Genomic DNA, 19,269 nt, shown 5'->3' on the forward strand with positions numbered 1-19,269 from the left:
AACCAAAGTTCACAAAAAAGAAAACAAACTAATCAATGAAAGATGAAAAAGAAGGAAGAAAGAATAATAAAGGATAAATCATAAATGGCCGGAATTATCAAGAATATTTTGCACTTTTTATCGGCCTGCTCAATTATTATATCCATGAAGGGTTTTTCTATCATATGCAAATTTCTATATGCTAAGAAGTTCAAAATAATTAGTTTTTATTGGAATTTGTACATTTTATATTAAATATATAAATTTTTAATAAATGATTGTTGTTTTTCAATAAAAAGAGGCTACTATTAGTTGCTTTAACATGTGCAATATTGCACATATTAGACAAACTCATGTATAAAAACACGGACTAAGACACATGACTCAACACTCACACCGATACTTCGACACTAGCTAGTAATAATTTTGAGAGAATGATGGAAATCAGTGTAACCACTATGTCAGTGTTGGATACTGACACGTGACAAACACCGAACACACTTTTGATCAGAAGTGTCGACAGTACTATGCAAATTATTATAAGCCTTCAAAATGCCTCTCCTTATATAAACATAGCCGTCACTTAGCTTTTGGCAATAAAAAGAATCCTCTGTTTCTCTCTGCCTCTTCACTCACATTTCCACATTAACCACTAAAAATGAGTGGTTTTAGCCTAAGAGGCTTCACATACATGTTTCTCATTGTATTTCTGATTTGGTCTTCCAATTTTGAGTGCTGCATTGCAAGAAGAGGTAAGCATTGGAGACAAAGTAGAACTTTCTCATCTTCTTTGTTTAAGAAGAAAGGAAAGAGTTATAATGGAAATAGTCATAATAAAAATCACCACGGTGGAGGATCAAATTCAAAACCAAAGTCTCCACCACATAAAAGTACTCCACCATTACAAAAATCTCCTCCATCACATAAAAGTGTTCCATCATCTTCACCAATTTCTAAACCAAAATACTCTCCTTCAATTCCACCACCTAAAGCTAACAGTGGTGTGCATTCAACTTTCTTCAATGTGCTAGATTATGGAGCTAAAGGAGATGGTAACACTGATGACACAAAGGTAAGTAACTCTTGAATTTCATTACATTCAACAAATGGCTTCAATGTATCACAAAATTAAGTGTTCTGAGTGAAAATAAAGCACATGCATGGTAATTTTATGAGAATGTTATGAATTTTTCATAGGAAATTGTTCATGTTGCTTACTATATGCTTGCATTTTCTTTTTGCAACATTATACATTATTCCTTATGACTATTAGGATTCAAAGAAGGTCACTTGAAACTACTATGCTCTTGCTTTGCCTAAGAAAGTGTGTTATAATTTTGGTAATTGCACCATTTTTTTAACCCACCGGTAAAAAGAGAAATGATAAAGCCTTTGTTACTTTTTAATTGATTGAAAGGGGTGTTTGAAAATCACAAAATCATGATTTTTATTTCCTTGTTTCTTCTTCTACAAAGTTTAGAAAGATTCAGTTTTAAGTGAATAAAAAAATAACATTAGCTTGTACCCAAAATAAAAAAGTTACAAAATCACATACTAGTACTATAGTAGTCTAGTAAGTAGTGCACACATAATTGAATTGTATATTATATTAAAAAAATTAATATTATTATTTTTTGAGTAAAATAAAAGAATATATTTTTATACATTTGTTATAAACTGGGCTTCCGTTTCACAAGAGTCAATCTAAAATAAACAAATTTCATTTTCTTTTCCTAACCATGAATGATGAGGTTTCATTTACCCAATTTAATAGTAGAAGGAGTATATGAATAAGTTATTTCCTTTTGTCTTCTCTGATTGAGATGAACTACTTGGGAATTAAGTATAGAAAAATGAATATGAACAAAAATTGAATAATATAAAATTGGAAACGGAACAGTGAAAAAACCAGAAAGTTAAGACACGAGAAAAAACCAAAGAGTGGGACCTCTTTACGATTGATTCTCGTTACAGCAGTTACTAGGTCACGATTCCTACAATAATTGTAAAACACATACACACATGCACAAACTAGCACCTAACCTTAATTAGACTTATTTTTTCTCCCCTTTTTTCATCAAGGGAAATGTTAACTTGTGCCCTTAAGGCACAAGTTAATGAAACAAATATAGAAATAACTCATTGGAATGTGTGCAATACATTTAATCTTTAACTCTTTAATGAGTTGAATGCACAAAATTTTATAAAATATTTCTTCTTTTAGGTTTCTTAACATGTGCCCTAAGGGCACAAGTTAACACTACCCTTTCATCAAGTATAAAAGAAAATCATTAGAATATTTTTCTTTTAAAGATTCTAGCGGCGAAACTCAATACTAAGTGTTTTTTGTTGTGTAGTTAGAAATTTCGAGTTTGAATTCGCGCACATATCAAATATCTATGTAGTCTTTTGCAATCTTAATTGTAGAGGAACAAAAGAACATTACTTAATGTTATGTTGCTTTGATCTATGGTTATGTTACATAGTTGAATTGAAATTGCAATGCAGGCATTCCAAGCAACATGGGCAGCTACATGTAAGGTAGAGGCATCAACAATGGTGATTCCAGCAAATTACATCTTCTACGTGGGACCAATTTCATTCTCCGGCCCATATTGTAAGGCCAACATTGTTTTTCAGGTAAATGCAACAACCAAAAATAAAAGTAGCAATCAACAGCAACATAATATTATTCTTAACTACATTTCTCTCAAAAAAAAAATATATTATTCTTAACTACATAAAAAAATAAAAGGAAGAAAAAAAACAAGACTAGGAAGTAAGTAGGTAACACGTGAAAACAATAACTCACATCATCCCAATATTCACAAATCGCTAAGCCAATAACCAAAACATGACATTAACATGTGCCTGTCTTTTTCACCACAGTTTAGAATATTAAACAAAATTGAACAGTTAAATGTGTATTTTGTCATTGTTACCTTGCTTCAACCACCATCACTTTTTTTCACTAGTAAAATGTTTATATATTTTAAATGTAGGATTTCATTGCATTTTAATCCCGCATAAATATCAAGATATTATTCACTTTTGGTAAACAAGGCATGACGGCGCGTAATTGTGAAGACTAATTTTTCGAAATAATTGAGATTTATTTAAGAGTTTGATACATTTGGTTTTGAATTAGGCTAATGATAAAGTGGTTTTGTGTCAGCTTGATGGTACAATTATTGCTCCAACAAACCCAAATGCTTGGAGTGGTATAACACTACAGTGGCTGGAATTCACAAAACTAGAAGGAATTACCATTCAAGGAAATGGTGTCATTAATGGAAGAGGCTCAGTTTGGTGGCAAGATTTCCCATATGATAATCCAATAGATGATGAAGAAAAGCTTATAGTTCCTTTAAATCAAACTCAGAAGCCTCCAATGCCGGTAAATTCACTTTTAATAACTAGCTAGAATTTTGTTATTTTTTTTTTTTTTTTGGTACAATTTGTTAATTTATTATTACTCATATTATACTAATTATTTATACATTTTGTTGATAGGTACAAAATGAGATGGGAAGAAAAATGCCAAGCAACAAGCCAACGGTGAGGACTACTTTGAAACTATAATTAATTAATTTGGATTGATGATTATAAGGTTTTTTAATCTAATGGTTTTGTAATTTAATTTATTGGACAGGCATTAAGGTTTTATGGTAGCTATGGTCCAACTGTCACGGGCATAACAATTCAGAATAGTCCTCAGTGTCACTTAAAGTTTGACAATTGCAATGGGGTCCTTGTTCATGATGTGAGCATTTCATCTCCCGGTGATAGCCCTAACACCGATGGAATTCACCTTCAGAATTCCAAAGATGTGTTGATTCACAGCAGCAAGTTAGCATGTGGTAATTTTTCAATTCTTCGTAAGTATTGCACATTCATACGATCATAAAAATCGGTGAGACCTCCAAATCATGGTTTAACTCATTTAAGTGTGAGAGTGGTTAGTCTTACATTAGACGGACATATTGTGTCATGTTCTCTTCATGGTCTTGATCATTAGTCTGTTGTTGCCGTTGGACTCTCCAAAATAATTTATATGATAATTTGAGATGGCATGCAAAAGTAATGTAAAAGTTGATATCTAAAACTGGCATGTGAATCTAGTCATTAAAAGAGTGACATTAACTTATCCCATCCCTTGGAACATTTTTTTTAGGGACCATCCCTTGGAGCATTGCAGCTAATAGTGTCTCAATGCTTTGCAAATCATAGTCATAGATTATATTTGATAAAAAAAACACCATAGGTTACATGACAGGTGTCAAACCCAAAACCCATGATGCATCATCCAATGTTATCCAACTCTGTATCCCCAAACACACACTCTTCTTTTAGTACTTTTTCCACTATTCTTTTCATCAGAAAATGGAGCTTCTTATTTTTGTTCTTACTTACCAACCATTTATTAATTGAGACCCTACATAGCAGAACATAGGACTTATATAAAACAAAAACTAAGGAATATAATGTAGAATAATAGAATTCAATTAAGTAGTTTATGTTGGTTAAGTGTTATTGTAAATTTAAAAGTTTTCAACATGATATGCAGGAGATGATTGCATTTCTATACAAACTGGATGCTCAAATGTATATGTACACAATGTCAACTGTGGTCCGGGACATGGAATCAGCATTGGAAGTTTAGGAAAAGATAACACCAGAGCCTGTGTCTCAAACATTACTGTCAGAGATGTCAACATACACGACTCAATGAATGGTGTTAGAATCAAAACATGGCAGGTAAATGCATTCAATACAATGGTTACAACCCTAAGTTGAAGGTTACAATATTAATACAAAAATGATTAGATACTGCAATGGCTTTTTTAGTTAGCTAAATGGATTGAGTACATGTATTTAGTATAACTCACCAAATACATGTACTTTTTTGGGTATATTTAAGACTAGAAGGAGTATAGAAAATAAACTGATAGTAAAACATTTTAGAGTTGTTAGCATGTAATGTACGATGAGTGAATCCCAATGCTTCCATAATTTTAAGAGTTTGATGCATTAAGTTAGATATATCTCACAAAAGTTAACATATCTGCAGGGTGGATCTGGTTCAGTACAGGGAGTATTATTCTCAAACATTCAAGTTTCAGAAGTTCAACTTCCAATTGTAATAGACCAATTCTATTGTGATAAAAGAGTATGCACAAATCACACATCAGCAGTGTCTCTAGCAGGAATCAACTACGAAAGAATAAAAGGAACATACACAGTTAAACCAGTACACTTTGCCTGCAGTGATAGCTTGCCATGTGTTGATGTTTCTTTAACCACGGTTGAGTTAAGACCAATTCAAGAAAAATATCATCTATATGATCCATTTTGCTGGCAGACTTTTGGTGAATTAAGAACTCCAACTGTCCCACCAATTGGTTGTTTACAGATTGGGAAACCGTCAAATAATCGAATTCAAACTGATCACGATATATGTTGAATCGTTGATGTGGCGTGTGTTTGGACCTGCAGTGAATTTTTTTTTCTCGCGTCCGAACACAATCTTGCCCACAACCAATCTATAAAACTAAAGTTTCATGTCGACATGGTTTTCCTAAACACAATGCATGACGAAACAAAGGCCTAAATTCATATGGCTGTTGATGTTGCTATTATTCGAAAAAAGCCAGGTCTCACATCGACGAAGATTTGCTATTAATTATAGGTAGAATGTATATTCCAAGAGTCCTAGTTTTATAGGGAATTTTTAATTTTATTAATGAGAATGTTATATACTGTATTATAAATATCAGCCCTACTTTATGCAAGAGGCTAAGAGTATATATTTTATTTGTGATAAAATGTAGCCTTGTAGCTAAATTGTCATTGTGTGTGATATATTATTTATTACAGAAGTGCTAGGATGATAGCATATATGTGTGCAATAAAAACATTGACATCTTCACGACAGTTTCAGAATTATGGAATTCAAATCGAAGGACAAAACAAAGAACATTACTTACAATTATGCAGTCTCTTCCGGAAAAAGAAAACAATTATGCAGTTTCACTCTTAAGAGAAATGTACTTTAACAACGGCCAAAGATGGTTGGAACACCCAAAAAATCTGTCAAAAAAGTGATGTTTTTTTTAAGGGTAAGGAGACTCTAGATCTTGTTCATAACTCATTGGTAAAGAAGTAGAGTAAGACTGAGATCTAATTTGATATTCATTCGGAGGTTTTAGTATTGAAACCGATTTGCAAGTTTGTGTTATGAGATTGAGGCTCATAAGTCATATCCTCAATTACTTCTTTATTTTTGACATCAGAGTTTTGTTCCAGTTGAAGATGGTTAAATACAATAATCCAATCAAATAATTATGTAACTTTTTGTTAGGCATTATAGGGAGAGTTTAATTTGTATGCAATCTGAGTGTAAAAAAAAGTTATATATATTTTTTTAGAGTAATAAAATAGTTATTATGATAAAAGTTAAATTGTTGATAATGATTCATTGACCATGTAATAAATCTTGAAATTGATAGTGGATATGAATTAAATCCACATATAATTATAGATGAGAAAAGGGGAAAGAGATAAACTCTGCAAACCAAGCACATAGAAGAGAATCAACTATGATATAAACAACTGAACAAATGATTGGTTATTTAGTTGTCAACACAAATGAAACCTTTGTAATGTACAGAATGTGAAGACTGAGGGAATCATGAATCTCACCCTCAAGTAAAAGGTAAAAGTAGAAATTCTAAAGCTAATGGGGAAGAAAATGAAATATAAGTAAATAAGCAACGATCCCTAAACAAAAGTAAATAAGCAACGAGAGTTTGTTAATGAGGAACTTGTAGCCACAACTTACAGCTACTATTAGCCAGCATGGAGAAAGACTCGCATTCACAACAGACCTGCAATAGACATTTTCAATTTCAGCATAAATAACATATATTGGTAGAAAAGTTATTGGAGACAACATAAAAGGTAAACAACTACAAGTACAAATAGAGCAAGTGTGACAGAGAGTATTCCTTGTGTAGCTCTTCACTGTATGTCATATGAGTGAGACCCTACCCTTAACCTTGTGACAGGGTCACTCTCTGGTTTATATAAGCAGTCACCGTATTTCTATTACCTTTCAATTATCGTTGGCTATTGTAGTTCTCAAATCTCAATTCCAAAGGCAATGATCAACAAGATACAAACATAATTAGTTAGGATAAAAAATGGTTTGCTCGAACTGATTCACCATCACAAAATTGCCTTTGTTTGAAAGTTGAAAAAACAAATTAGGTGAGTGTTACCATTTCTTAAATTATATAGAGAAAGAAACTTTAGACTCCACTCCATCTATAGGATGTAAATGCCATCGAACTCTTCTAGGCTATTTGAGATAATTGGCAAAGCACATTATTAGCAATGCATTAGGGTTGATTCTAGAGGCCACAATAAACATTATGCAGCAAACAAAATGTTTTTAGATATTATGCCATCATGGTATCAACACTTGTTTAAGTTAATATAATAAGGCTAAGAATGAACCAAATTCCATTTTAAAATGACATTCAATTCCGCAGTCAAATCAAATGAAGTCAAATCAAAGGTGTCAACCATATTCTTTCTTCTTAGTCTTCTTACAAGTTTTGAACCTTTTTTTCATTTGTTACTATTATGCATTCACACTCTCCTTCACACAACACAACAGAGATAATTAATTACAACATAGTAACAACAAGAAGCAGGATGCAAAACTCATAGCTTCAAACTTATTTATTTTCATCTGTATATGTATTGTATAGTAAAGGCTGAACAAATCAACAATAACTACAATCACATAGACAAAAACATCATCATCATCATCAGTTCAGTTATTTTGTTCAAGATTGATAATCAACTCCAGTTAGAAACATTGCAAACTAAAAGACTGAAACTACAAGTACAAAAGAGTATTAAAATCACACATGCAATAAGCCTTTAATTTATAAACAGCAAAAGGGTACATGTTTATATTGCCATTTTCTATCATTTCTGGAGTCGAAAATACAATAATTGAAACACTTCCCTTTTGCAAAATTTATTCCTTAAGGCTTTGTTTGGGAGTTTGGAGGGGAGGGGAAGGGAAGGCTTTGAGGTGTGGAAAATATGAGGGAAAATGGAGAATCATTTAAATTTTTTAAAAGAATAATTTTTTAGATAATGATAAATTAATGCATATGATTACTATATTTTTTATTTTAAAAATATTATAACAACATAGATTAAATTTGAATAATTCATATAAACCCTCCCAAACCCCCCAAAACCCTCCTCCAATACAATTTTTTAGTTCCCCCAAATGAGGAGGGTTTTGTATTATGAAGAAAAGTTAACCGTCCAAAGCCCTCCCCTCCCATTTTCCTCTATTTCTTCCACTTGCTCATTCCTTTTTTCCCAAGTCTTCCCCTCCCTTCCCCTCCAAACTCGCAAACAAAGCCTAAAGGGATCCAAATCTGCTCCTCAACTCCACAAAGAAAATCAATTAAAAATAGGATGTGTGCATACCAGTAGATCTACTGCTAGGAACAACTGCTCCAGATGTGCCTTCCTGATGCTGCTCTACTTCCTGCTTGAATGACATAAGTGAAGGTTAATTTGTATAATTGGCAGATTCAATATACAAAACATGATCCAGGAATTCTGCTAAAGTTTGTGCCTCAGATAAGGATGTTATTGATTTTAGCTATAGTTAAAACCAACTATAACGAGTATGGCTTTCCATTCTCTCCCTGACCAAGCAATTATAGAGATTTTTTCATGCAGAGACAAAAGAAAAAATCATTTGCATTGACAGTAGTAACATTAATGCCAATCCTTGTCTTCTCTTGCAATATTCATGTTGGATTGATATGCCTCTCCCTCTAGTATTTATTTCCTTTTACCCCCCACCCCACCCCATGATTTGAAAGTAAAAAGGGTCTACTGATTTGTGTAGAAACGATGGTGTGTGATTTAGAAGAACAGACTACTGTTGATCTTCAACTTGAACATTTCAAGTTGCAACAAAACTAGTACATTACATATTTACATGGCATGGGCTGCATAGTTGCTCAACACGCTTAGGTGCAATTCAAACATTCGAATAACCCAAATTGAGCCAATTCAAACCTCAACAACTTTCTTTGCTTTGACTCAGGTTTATGCATACCATTTGACGTGATTGAATCAGAAGCTAACCTGTCTAAAGTCCGTGTCAGTTTCTTGAATGTAGGTTTCTGTGATTCCTTTAAGACCCTGTAGGTGAAAACAACATAATTTAGCATAAGATATGTATTAAATTTCAAATTACTAATTCGAAAGAACAATACCATAGCATACAGAGATAAATACTATCTTAAACTGCATATTAACACATGATGACTAAAAAAATAGTCATCATTAGAGAAACTAAAAAATAGAAGAACACCTTAAGTTTTGGAGTTCTTGAATATTTAGATTTAGAGAAACAAAAGCACTTCTCCGAAAGTTTCTGTGGCTCCTGCTGAATATACATTTATTAAGTAACATCGTGCCATTATTATCTAAAAAGGTAAATACAAGAGATAACATCAATACTATGCTACCTGAGCAGCATTGTTAGTTAGCCGAGCAGCACCGTGTTGAGATGATGGAAATACTTTGTTCAACAACCACTAGGACAAAAACAAACAATGATAATAAAGAAAACAATCAAACTGGTGAGACAGTGAAATAAGAAATGAATCAAGAAGGAATGTTGTAAAACCCTAATAATATACCTTCGCGGAAGCATGGCAGCGTTTTGCTAGGACTTGTGCTATGACATAGAAGCCAAAGAGGGAAAATACACCTAAATAAATAATTTAGGAATGAGATGAAGAAAAGAATAATATATTACTTAAATGATTGGATGGAAAAGTGAGAGATAGGGAACTACGAACCAGCTGCAGGAAAGAAGATGAGATTGAAGTAAAAATCAACGGTGTCATCGATGTGGGCAATATCTTTCTCGAATTCAGCGAGAGCAGGAAAACAGAGATGTAAGAGGGATTTGAAGGGAGCGAAGAAACGATTAACCTCTTCTTCAAGGAGGCGAATTATCTCTGCTTCGGAGAAGGTTGATTTCAGAAGGCGAGACTTCTCCTCGATAGTCAGGCCGGATACCTCCACTTTCGTCAGGCCAAACCTCTTGCTTACGATGTTGTTGATCACAGTGCGAACCACCGGATTAAGTCCGTCGTCAGCGGCGGGAATGCCAAAGAAAGACATATGTCTGTGTGTATGCTTTGTTTGTTTGGAATGGTAGCTTTTTCAAATTCAAATAATCCATTATTTTAAGACTCAATGAAGAATAACAGTAAACTAAAAAAAAGTTTTATGGTAAGACCAATTTTAATTTTAATTTTTATTGTGAAACTTGTTAGTTGTTGAATAGAGAGTTTGTTGTATAGTGGATAATTAACATATATCCATTTTTTTATCCATCTAATGGAAGTCCTTATATTCCTTAATATGTTAAGGTCTTTATTAAACAAACGATGAAGGAAATTTAACAATTAGTCATGGATTAATGGATACCGAAACATATTGGTAAACGAGATAGATCAAGAATGACTACTTACAAGTCTCGATCCTGAATTGAGATTTAGGAATTAGGCGTCAAACGGTTTAAGAGATAAGTCTCGATCCTGAATTGAGATTTAGGACCCATTTGTTACATAATGTAGAACCCCTACTTTACAAACACATCCAAGTCCAACCACTCAAACATATTCAACACTTCACAACATATTCAATTAAAGTTCCAAGACACATCCAACCAAATTGGTAGGACAACTAAATAATAATAGGAACTAATTGACATAAAAACACAAATATATAGAACGTGTTCAATGTCACGATACTAAAATACCAATATACAAAATTATGACATGAATATCATAATGTCGCATAAAAAACTTAACTATTGAGTCGTTTGATCTGCAGGTCATGAGTAGGTCCTCCTCGTATACCTCACTCGGTATTGGATGACCAACTATGTTTTTAGGGAAATCTGCTGCATGCTATTGCTAGCATATAGATCAACATATTTCGTAACAGTTTTCATCTCATCCAATGTCATGGTTCTGACCCTTCTACATTTCCCCAAAGTATCGAGAGTTTTCAGTGACATTCGCCCCAAAAACTTCATATTTACTAGCCTAGGTGATCTTCCTCTACATGAGCCAATAACATAGGATCACAAAACGTAACCCGGAACAATTTGTCGGTTCAGAAAATATGTTTGATGCGATATTATGCGCTCCTTTAATGCTGCAAGTCCGGCAATATAACTAAGCCATTTCTGCTTTATTTGTATAGCCACAGCAGAAATATTTTCATATTTTAACATAAGAGATTCATTCTTGAACCCGAAAAGTTGCGTATGTAACCTTGCTTATGTACTTCCACGTTGATTTCATTTGTGCAGCATAGAAGTCTTGAGTGTATTTTTCATAACTAATTTAATAATTAACACCATCTTGCAACATATTAAGCTTTATTAATGAATTCAAGGTAGTGAAAGTGCTAAAACCAATCATGTAGCATATAATAGTTAATGCATTATAGAATCTAACAACTCTACCCCCACCCCAAAATCTCAGATGGGAGCTGGTGCGAATGGAGAGGAAGATGGATTTAAACGGTGGTAGAGTTTGGTACGACAGACAGAATTAACTGCTCAGTTGTATAGCCACAGTGTTGTGAGAGTTTCAAGCATGACTCTTCTTGAGTAAAAGAGCTTGAGCTTCATTCTTGGAGTCATCTATATGTGTGAAAATGAAAACGATTCGTTTATTGTTTACAAAGTGAAACACAATTAGTATTATAGCGGATCTAAAGAACCTAAGCAGTGATGATACATTGTGATGCCTATTAGGGTCAACGACCCTAATTACGGTGGGATAGAGAAAAGAAAACTGATAGTTATCATGAACAGTAAAAAAAATGAAACATGTGAAGGCAATTTGAGAGTTATTCCAGTGCACAAATCAACTGTGATTTCCGCCGGACACAGAAATAACAATTTCTTTCTTTTTAAAATGTAAGACACGTTGCATTTTGCAATTCTTTTGTAAAGTCGTTCATAAACATGTATATGGTATATTTGATCACCAAATACGTGTGAGATTTTACTTATATTTAAGATCGGATGAAGTATATAATATAATTGCCATACTATTTATAGTTCTTATTACCATGTAAAGCATGATGAACCAATGCTTCCATGATATAAGAGTTTTATGCATTAAGTTAGATATCTTGCATAAGTTAAATAAAATATCTGCAGGGTGGATCTGGTTCTGTACAGGGTCTCAAACATACAAGTTTCAGAAGTTCAACTACCAATTGTGATTGACCAATTTTATTGTTATATAAGAACATACGCAGTTAAACCAGTACATTTTGCCTGCAGTGATAGCTTGCCATGTGTTGATGTTTCTTTAACCACGGTTGAGTTAAAACCAATTCAAGAAAAATATCATCTATACGATCCATTTTGCTGGCAGACTTTTGGTGAATTAAGAACTCCAACGGTACCACCAATTGGTTGTTTACAGATTGGGAAGCCATCAAACAATCAAATTCAGACCGATCATGATATATGTTGAATCTTTGATATGTTGCATATGTTTGGACTTGCGTGGAAACTTCTTTCTTGCATCCAGAGGCAATCTTGCCAACAACCAAGCTATAAAACTAAACTTCCATGTCAATGTGGTTTTCTTAAATGCGCCGCATGACCAAACAAAGGCGTAAATTCATATGGTTATTGATGTTCTTATTATTTGAGAAAAGCCAAGTCCCACATGGTCCTAGATATGATTTTAATTATAGGTAGCATGTATATTCCAAGAGTCCTAGTCTTATAGGGAACTTTTAATTTTATTCTTCATGAGAATGTTATATACTATTATTATTACTAGCCCTACTTTATGCAGCAGGCTAAGAGTAGATATTTGTGATAAAATGTAGCCTTATAGCTGAAATTGCCATTGTGTGTGATATATTGTTTATCATCGAAGTGCTGGGTTGCTAGCATATATGTGTGCAATACAAACATTGACATCTTCACTGCAGTTTCATAATTATGAAAATCAAATCAAAGAACACAACAATATGCAGTTTCTTCGGTAAAAAGAAAAACAATTATGCAGCTTCACCATAGGAGAAATGTACTTTAGAAGCGGCCAGAGATGATTGGAACGGCAAAAAACCTGTCAAAAAAGTGATTTTTTTTAAGGTTACAGAGCCTCTAGTTTCTAATCTTGTTTATAACTCATTGATGAAAAGGTAGAGTTAGATTGAGAACTAATATGAGATTCATTCAAAGGTTCTTCTGTGTTATCATATTGACAACGATTTGAAAGTTTGTGCTATGAGATTGAGGCTCGCAATAGAACAAATTCGCCCTCATAGCATCATAAATCATATCCACAATTACTTTTTTTGTAACACCAGAGTTTTGTTCATTGACCATGTCAAAAATCTTGAAATTTATAGTGTATATGAATTCAATCCACATATAGTTATAGAGGAGAAAGGGGGACCTATAACTATAGAGAAAAGGCAAAAGAGATAAGCTCTGAAAACCATGCACATAGAATAGAAACAATTATGATATAAATAACTGAACAAGTGATTGGTTATTTAGTTGTCAACACAAATGTAATCTTTGTAATGTAATTTCCCCTTTTTCACTCTATATATGATATATAATTTATATGCATATATGCTTCATGGACATAATGTGAAGACCAAGGGAATAATGTATATCACCCTCAAGTAAATGGCAATAGTAGAAACTATAAAGCTAATGGGAAAGAAGATGAAATATAAGTAAATAAGCAACAATCCCTAAAAAATATGTAAATAGCAACAAGAGCTTGTTAATGAGGAATTTGTAGATACAACTTACATTTATTCGCCAACAAGGAGAAAGACTCCCATTCACGACAGACTATTGTGATCATCAACTACAAGACATTTTCAAATTTTAGCATAAATAAAATATATTGGCAGACAAATTTGGAGACAACATTATAGATAAGCAACTACAAGTAGAACTAGAGCAAGTGTGCCAAAGATTATTCCTTATGTATCACAGATAAATTGTTCTAACTTTTCCAAATGATTGGGAAGACCCTAACCTTAACCTTGTGGCAGGGTCACTCTCTGGTTTATATTAAGCAGTTGCCACATTTCTATTACCTTCCAATTATCGTAGGCTATTGTAGTTCTCAAATCTTAATTCAAAAGACAATGATCAACAAGATATAAGCATAATTACTTAGGATAGAAAATGGTTTGCTTGAACTGATTCAACATCACAACATGCTTACCTTTGTTTTGAAAGGAGAAAAAACAAGTTCGGTGGGTGTTACTTACCATTTCTTAGATTATATATGAAAATTATAGGGAAAGAAACTTTACACTCCCTCTATAGGATGTAAATGCCACTTAAACTCTTCTAGGCTATTTGAGAAAATTGGCAAAGCGCATATTAGCAATGCATTAGAGTTTGATTCCAGATGCCACAATCAACATTATGCATCAAACGAAATGTGTTTAGATATTATCTTACCATAGTGTAACACTTGTTTAAATCATCATAGTATCAGCACTTGTTTAAGTTAATATAATATAAGGCTAAGAATGAACCAAATTCCGTTTGAAAATGACATTTAATTCCACAGTCAAATCAAACGCAGTCAAATCAAATGTGTCAACCATATTCTTTCTTCTTAGTCTTCTTGTTGTTTCCCATTTTCTGTCAACATATGATGATATTTTCTCTTCACTTCCCAATATAAATACTTACAAGTTTTGAACCTTTTTTTCATTTGTTACTATTATGCATTCACTCAAAAATCATAGCTTCAAACGTATTTATTTTCATCTGTATATGTACTGTATAGTGAAGGCTAAACAAATCAACAATAACTACAACAACATAAACAAAAACATCATCATCATCAGTTCAGTTATTTCGTTCAAGATTGATGATAATCAACTCCAGTTAGAAACATGGCAAAGTAAAAGACTCATACTACAAGTACCACAGAGTATTAAAATCACACAGGCAGTAAGCCTTTAATATATAAACAGCAAAAGGGTACATGTTTATATTGCCATTTTCTATCATTTCTGGAGTCGAAAATACAATAATTGAAACACTTCCCTTTTGCAAAATTTATTCCTTAAAGGGATCCAAATCTGCACCACAAATCGACAAAGATAATCAATTAAAAATAGGATGTGTGCATACCAGTAGATCTACTGCTTGCAACAACTGCTCCAGATGTGCCTTCCTGATGCTGCTCTACTTACTGCTTGAATGACATAAGTGAAGGTTAATTTGTATAATTGGCAGATTTATGGCTTGGTTGCGGCGGATCCAATGTACAAAACATGATGCAAGAATTCTACTAAAGCGTGTGCCTCAGATAAGGATGTTATTGATTTTAGCTATAACGAGTATGGCCTTCCCTTCTCTCCCTGACCAAGCAATTATAGAGAATTTTTCATGCAGAGACAAAAGAAAAAAATGATTTGCGTTGACAGTAGTAACATTAGCAACAATATCTCTATTCTATATTTTAATGCCAATCCTGGTATTCTCTTGCAATATTCATGTTGGATTGATATGCCTCTCCCTCTAGTATTTCTTTATTTAAAGTTTAAGGTTAGGCTATTTCCTGAAACCAACACCCCCCCCCCCCCACCGCATGAATTTCATTATGCTCCTAATTGTATAGGTGATTTGAAAGTAAAAAGGGTCTACTGTTTTGCATAGAAAGGATGGTGAGTGATTTAGAAGAACAAACTACTATGGAAATGGATCTTCGACTTGAACATTTCAAGTTGCAACAGAACCAGTATATTACATGGCATGGGCTACATAGCCGCTCAGCCACACTTCGGTGCTATAAACCACTATTCAAAACACTCGAATAACCAAAATAAAGCCAATTCACACCTCAACAACTGTCTTTGATTTGGCTCAGGTTTATGTAAACCATTTGATGTGATAGAATCAGAAGCTAACCTGTGTCTGTGTCAGTTCTTGAATGTAGGTTTCTGCGATGCCTTTAAGACCCTAGGTGAAAACAGTATCATTTAGCATAAGATATGTATTAAATTTCAAATTACTAATTAGAAAAGTAGGATACCATAGCATATAGAGATAAATGCTATCTTAAACTCGACATTAACATATGATGACAGGCAAACTTGTTACATTAGAGAAAGTGAGAAACTAACAAATAGAGAACAAAGTACAAGAAAGAAAAACACCTTAAGTTTTGGAGTTCTTGAATATTTAGATTTAGTGAAACAAAAGCACCTCTCTGAAAGGTTCTGTGGCTCCAGCTGAATATATATTTATTAAGTAACATCATGCCATTATTATCTAAAAAGGTAAATACAAGAGATAACATGAATACTTAGTTTGTTACCTGAGCAGCATTGTTTGTTAACCGAGCAACACCGTGTTGAGATGATGGAAATACTTTGTTCAACAACCACTAGGACCAAAACAGATATAATAAAGAAAGCTATCAAACTGGTGAGACAATGAAACAAGAAATGAATTAAAAAGGAATGTTGTAAACCGCTAATAATATACCTTAGCGGAAGTGGAGCAACGTTTTGCTAGGGTATTGAGGGCAAGATAGGCAAAGAAACCTAAATAATTTAGGAAAGAACGAGATGATGAAGAAGAAGAAGAATAAGATAATAGTAAAATGGATGGGAAAAAGTAAGTAAATGCGTGTGAAAGGTAGGGAAGTACAAGGTAGAGGGAGGAAGATGAGATAGAAGTAATCAAAGGTGGGAGGAGCAGAATCCTGACGAGCAATCTCTTTTTCGTATTCAGCGAGAGCAGGAAAACAGAGATATAATAGAGTTTTGAAGGGAGCAAAGAGGTGAGTCATCTCTTCTTCGATGAGGCGAGTAATCTCTGCTTCGGAGAAGGTTGATTTCATCAAGCTAGCCTTCTCCTCGATGGTCAGGCCGGATACCTCCGCTTTCGTCAGGCCAAACCTCTTGCTTACGATGTTATTGATCAGAATGCGAGCCACCGGATGAATTCCGTCGTCGCCGGAAACGCCAGAGAAGAGAGACATGTTTGTATGTATGTGTATATGCTGTTTGTTTGGAATGGGAGTTTTTCAAATTCAAATGTTCATTATTTAAGGGTCTTCGAGAATTAGGAGGGGAGGGGAGGGGAGGGGATGAATTTTAACGGAGGGGAGGGGAGGGGAGATATTTTAATTAAAAATGTGTTTGATTCGCAAGGGGAGGGGAGGGATTTTAAAATTATTTTACTGTTTTACCTTTAAACTTAATTAAATAAGGATAATAAAGCAACGAAACAATAACGATGTAATCGATAATAACATGTAGATGATGGAATAATGAATTAGTAATAGGGTTGTTACAAGTAGTAAAAAAATTTGTTACATGGAAAAGTTGTTAATAATATGAAATAAAATTTGTTACAAGGATAATATAACCTGGTAATAATAAAAGTTGTTACAAGATAATACAACGGATAACCTAATAATAATAAATATTGTTGGGGGAATTAGTCACTTTAGTCCCTGAATGGGAGATGATTCGTCACTTTAGTCCCTGAATGAAGAGAAATTGCAAAACAGTCCCTGCATGGTCAATTTCAGGGACTAAAGTGACTAACGGAGTCTACATTCAGGGACTAAATTGACTAACGAAGTTTGCATTCAGGGACTAAATTGACTAACAAAGTCTACATTCAGGGACTATTTTGCAATTTATCTGCATTCAGGGACTAAAGTGACGAATCCCTTCCGATTCAGGGACTAAAGTGACTAATTCCCCAATATTGTTATAAGGATAATATTGAGATTCTAAATTAATCTAAGGATGATTTTGGAAGTGCAATAAAACTTGCTCACCTCCCCTCCCCTCCCCTTCTAAAAATTGAACTAAACACTTCAAATTAAAAATCTCCCCTCCCCTCCAAAACAATCAAACCAAACGGACCCTAAGAGTTTTGCTCCGTAGGTTTATTCAATTGCTCGCATGCCCCTCAAATGTTAAAAACTGTCTCTATTGGATATCATTGTATTTCAGGAGTTAAAACCTAATAAAGTGATTTAGATGTTAATTTTTTTTTTATATTTTTTACACATATGTTTAAGATGTTAAAAAAATGATTTTCTACATAAAATTATAATTTTTCGACAAAGACAGATTAATTATGAATTTTAAAAGCGTTGAAAACTCAAAAAATAAAACAACGAAAATCTCGACCAATAAATCAAATTTGAGTTGTGTTTTTAAGGCATCTTTTTAAAAATACATAGAAAAGATCTTCAAAGTTTTGTAGCATTCTACCTACGCCTCAATCTATTTTGATTTTTTTAGGCTTAATTAATCCTTTGGTCCCTTAACTTATTTTTGGATTTCAATTTGGTCCCCTAACTTTAAACTGTCTAAAATTGGTCCCTTAAATCTTACACCGTTTACTATTATGGTCCTCTCCGTTAGTTTTTTTGTAAAAACTGTTAACATTTGCCACATGTCAGTTTTGATTGGTGATCAAAGGTTGGATTTGAAAGGCACACATGACATACTGTGGACTCGCATCATATGATCATTCTTATTATTATTATTATTATTATTATTATTATTATTATTATTATTATTATTATTATTATTATTATTATTATTATTATTATTATTATTATTATTTCCAGAACCATCATCTTCATCGTTTTTCTTCTTCTTCCCTCTCACCCTGCCAATCTTCTTCCCCCTCCCTGCCAATCTTCTTCCCCCTCCCTGCCAATCTTCTTCATATGCATCTTAATTCATCTTCATCTTCATTTTAAAAAAAAAAACCCAGAAAATTACAAAATTAAAACTCTCATTCATCTTTTTTCTTAATTTCCACCAACTCCTCTCCCAAAATCTCCCCCCAAATTCCCAACCCGTAAACTCTAACTGCCCCCAATTCCAAAACTCCCTTCGTTACACTTACGCTCACCACATTCTCTCCTTTCACTTAACCCCCTCCATCACCCCCGACTCCGCCGCCGTCGCCGATTCCATCAGAAGCTGTGTCGCCACCGATGGTCGTTCCTCCGAAGCCCTCTCCTTCGCTGACCTCTGAAGCCCTACTTCATCTCTTCAATATCATCTCTCAAGATCGTTAATGATGGTGTTGTGATTCTTGCGAGGGATCCGAAGAATCGACATGATATCGAGTTTAATGAGTATGTGAAATTGATGAAA

At 33.6% G+C, this 19,269-nt stretch overlaps 3 protein-coding genes across 7 annotated transcripts; 1 reads left to right on the forward strand and 2 right to left on the reverse strand.

The window, feature by feature from the left end:
• Nucleotides 1–574: 574 nt before the first annotated feature.
• On the forward strand, nt 575–5,805 carry LOC146921050 (polygalacturonase At1g48100-like). 2 transcript variants are annotated; one of them, XM_085714440.1, is made up of 7 exons: nt 575–1,051; nt 2,488–2,619; nt 3,155–3,376; nt 3,493–3,537; nt 3,632–3,857; nt 4,547–4,737; nt 5,051–5,805. In XM_085714440.1, exons 1-7 carry the CDS (start codon nt 638–640, stop codon nt 5,441–5,443), a joined length of 1,623 nt encoding a protein of 540 aa, XP_085570566.1. In that variant the 5' UTR covers nt 575–637; the 3' UTR covers nt 5,444–5,805. The 2 variants fall into 2 exon arrangements, with proteins under 2 accessions (XP_085570566.1, XP_085570567.1); XM_085714441.1 differs by having other exon boundaries at nt 3,632–3,839.
• Nucleotides 5,806–6,562: 757 nt separating this feature from the next.
• Nucleotides 6,563–10,256, reverse strand: LOC146921051 (uncharacterized). Its single transcript, XM_085714442.1, has 7 exons — nt 9,891–10,256; nt 9,729–9,799; nt 9,555–9,623; nt 9,398–9,469; nt 9,169–9,225; nt 8,497–8,557; nt 6,563–6,866 (listed from the first exon to the last, which is right to left on the reverse strand). The coding sequence occupies exons 1-7, from the start codon at nt 10,216–10,218 to the stop codon at nt 6,856–6,858; spliced, it is 669 nt and encodes a 222-aa protein (XP_085570568.1). The 5' UTR covers nt 10,219–10,256; the 3' UTR covers nt 6,563–6,855.
• A 2,693-nt stretch (nt 10,257–12,949) lies between these two features.
• Nucleotides 12,950–17,166, reverse strand: LOC146921052 (uncharacterized). Of its 4 annotated transcripts, XM_085714443.1 has the most exons (8): nt 16,784–17,166; nt 16,619–16,677; nt 16,449–16,517; nt 16,288–16,362; nt 16,040–16,090; nt 15,260–15,320; nt 13,910–13,967; nt 12,950–13,208 (listed from the first exon to the last, which is right to left on the reverse strand). In XM_085714443.1, exons 1-6 carry the CDS (start codon nt 17,115–17,117, stop codon nt 15,318–15,320), a joined length of 591 nt encoding a protein of 196 aa, XP_085570569.1. In that variant the 5' UTR covers nt 17,118–17,166; the 3' UTR covers nt 12,950–13,208; nt 13,910–13,967; nt 15,260–15,317. The 4 variants fall into 4 exon arrangements, with proteins under 4 accessions (XP_085570569.1, XP_085570573.1, XP_085570572.1 ...); XM_085714447.1 differs by lacking the exon at nt 16,288–16,362 and having other exon boundaries at nt 13,068–13,208; XM_085714446.1 differs by lacking the exon at nt 16,040–16,090 and having other exon boundaries at nt 13,068–13,208.
• Nucleotides 17,167–19,269: the final 2,103 nt, after the last annotated feature.

The sequence above is a fragment of the Medicago sativa genome, chromosome 5, assembly GCF_051527215.1.
Source record: "Medicago sativa cultivar Bolivia chromosome 5, Bolivia_mono, whole genome shotgun sequence".
Lineage (NCBI taxonomy): Eukaryota > Viridiplantae > Streptophyta > Magnoliopsida > Fabales > Fabaceae > Medicago > Medicago sativa.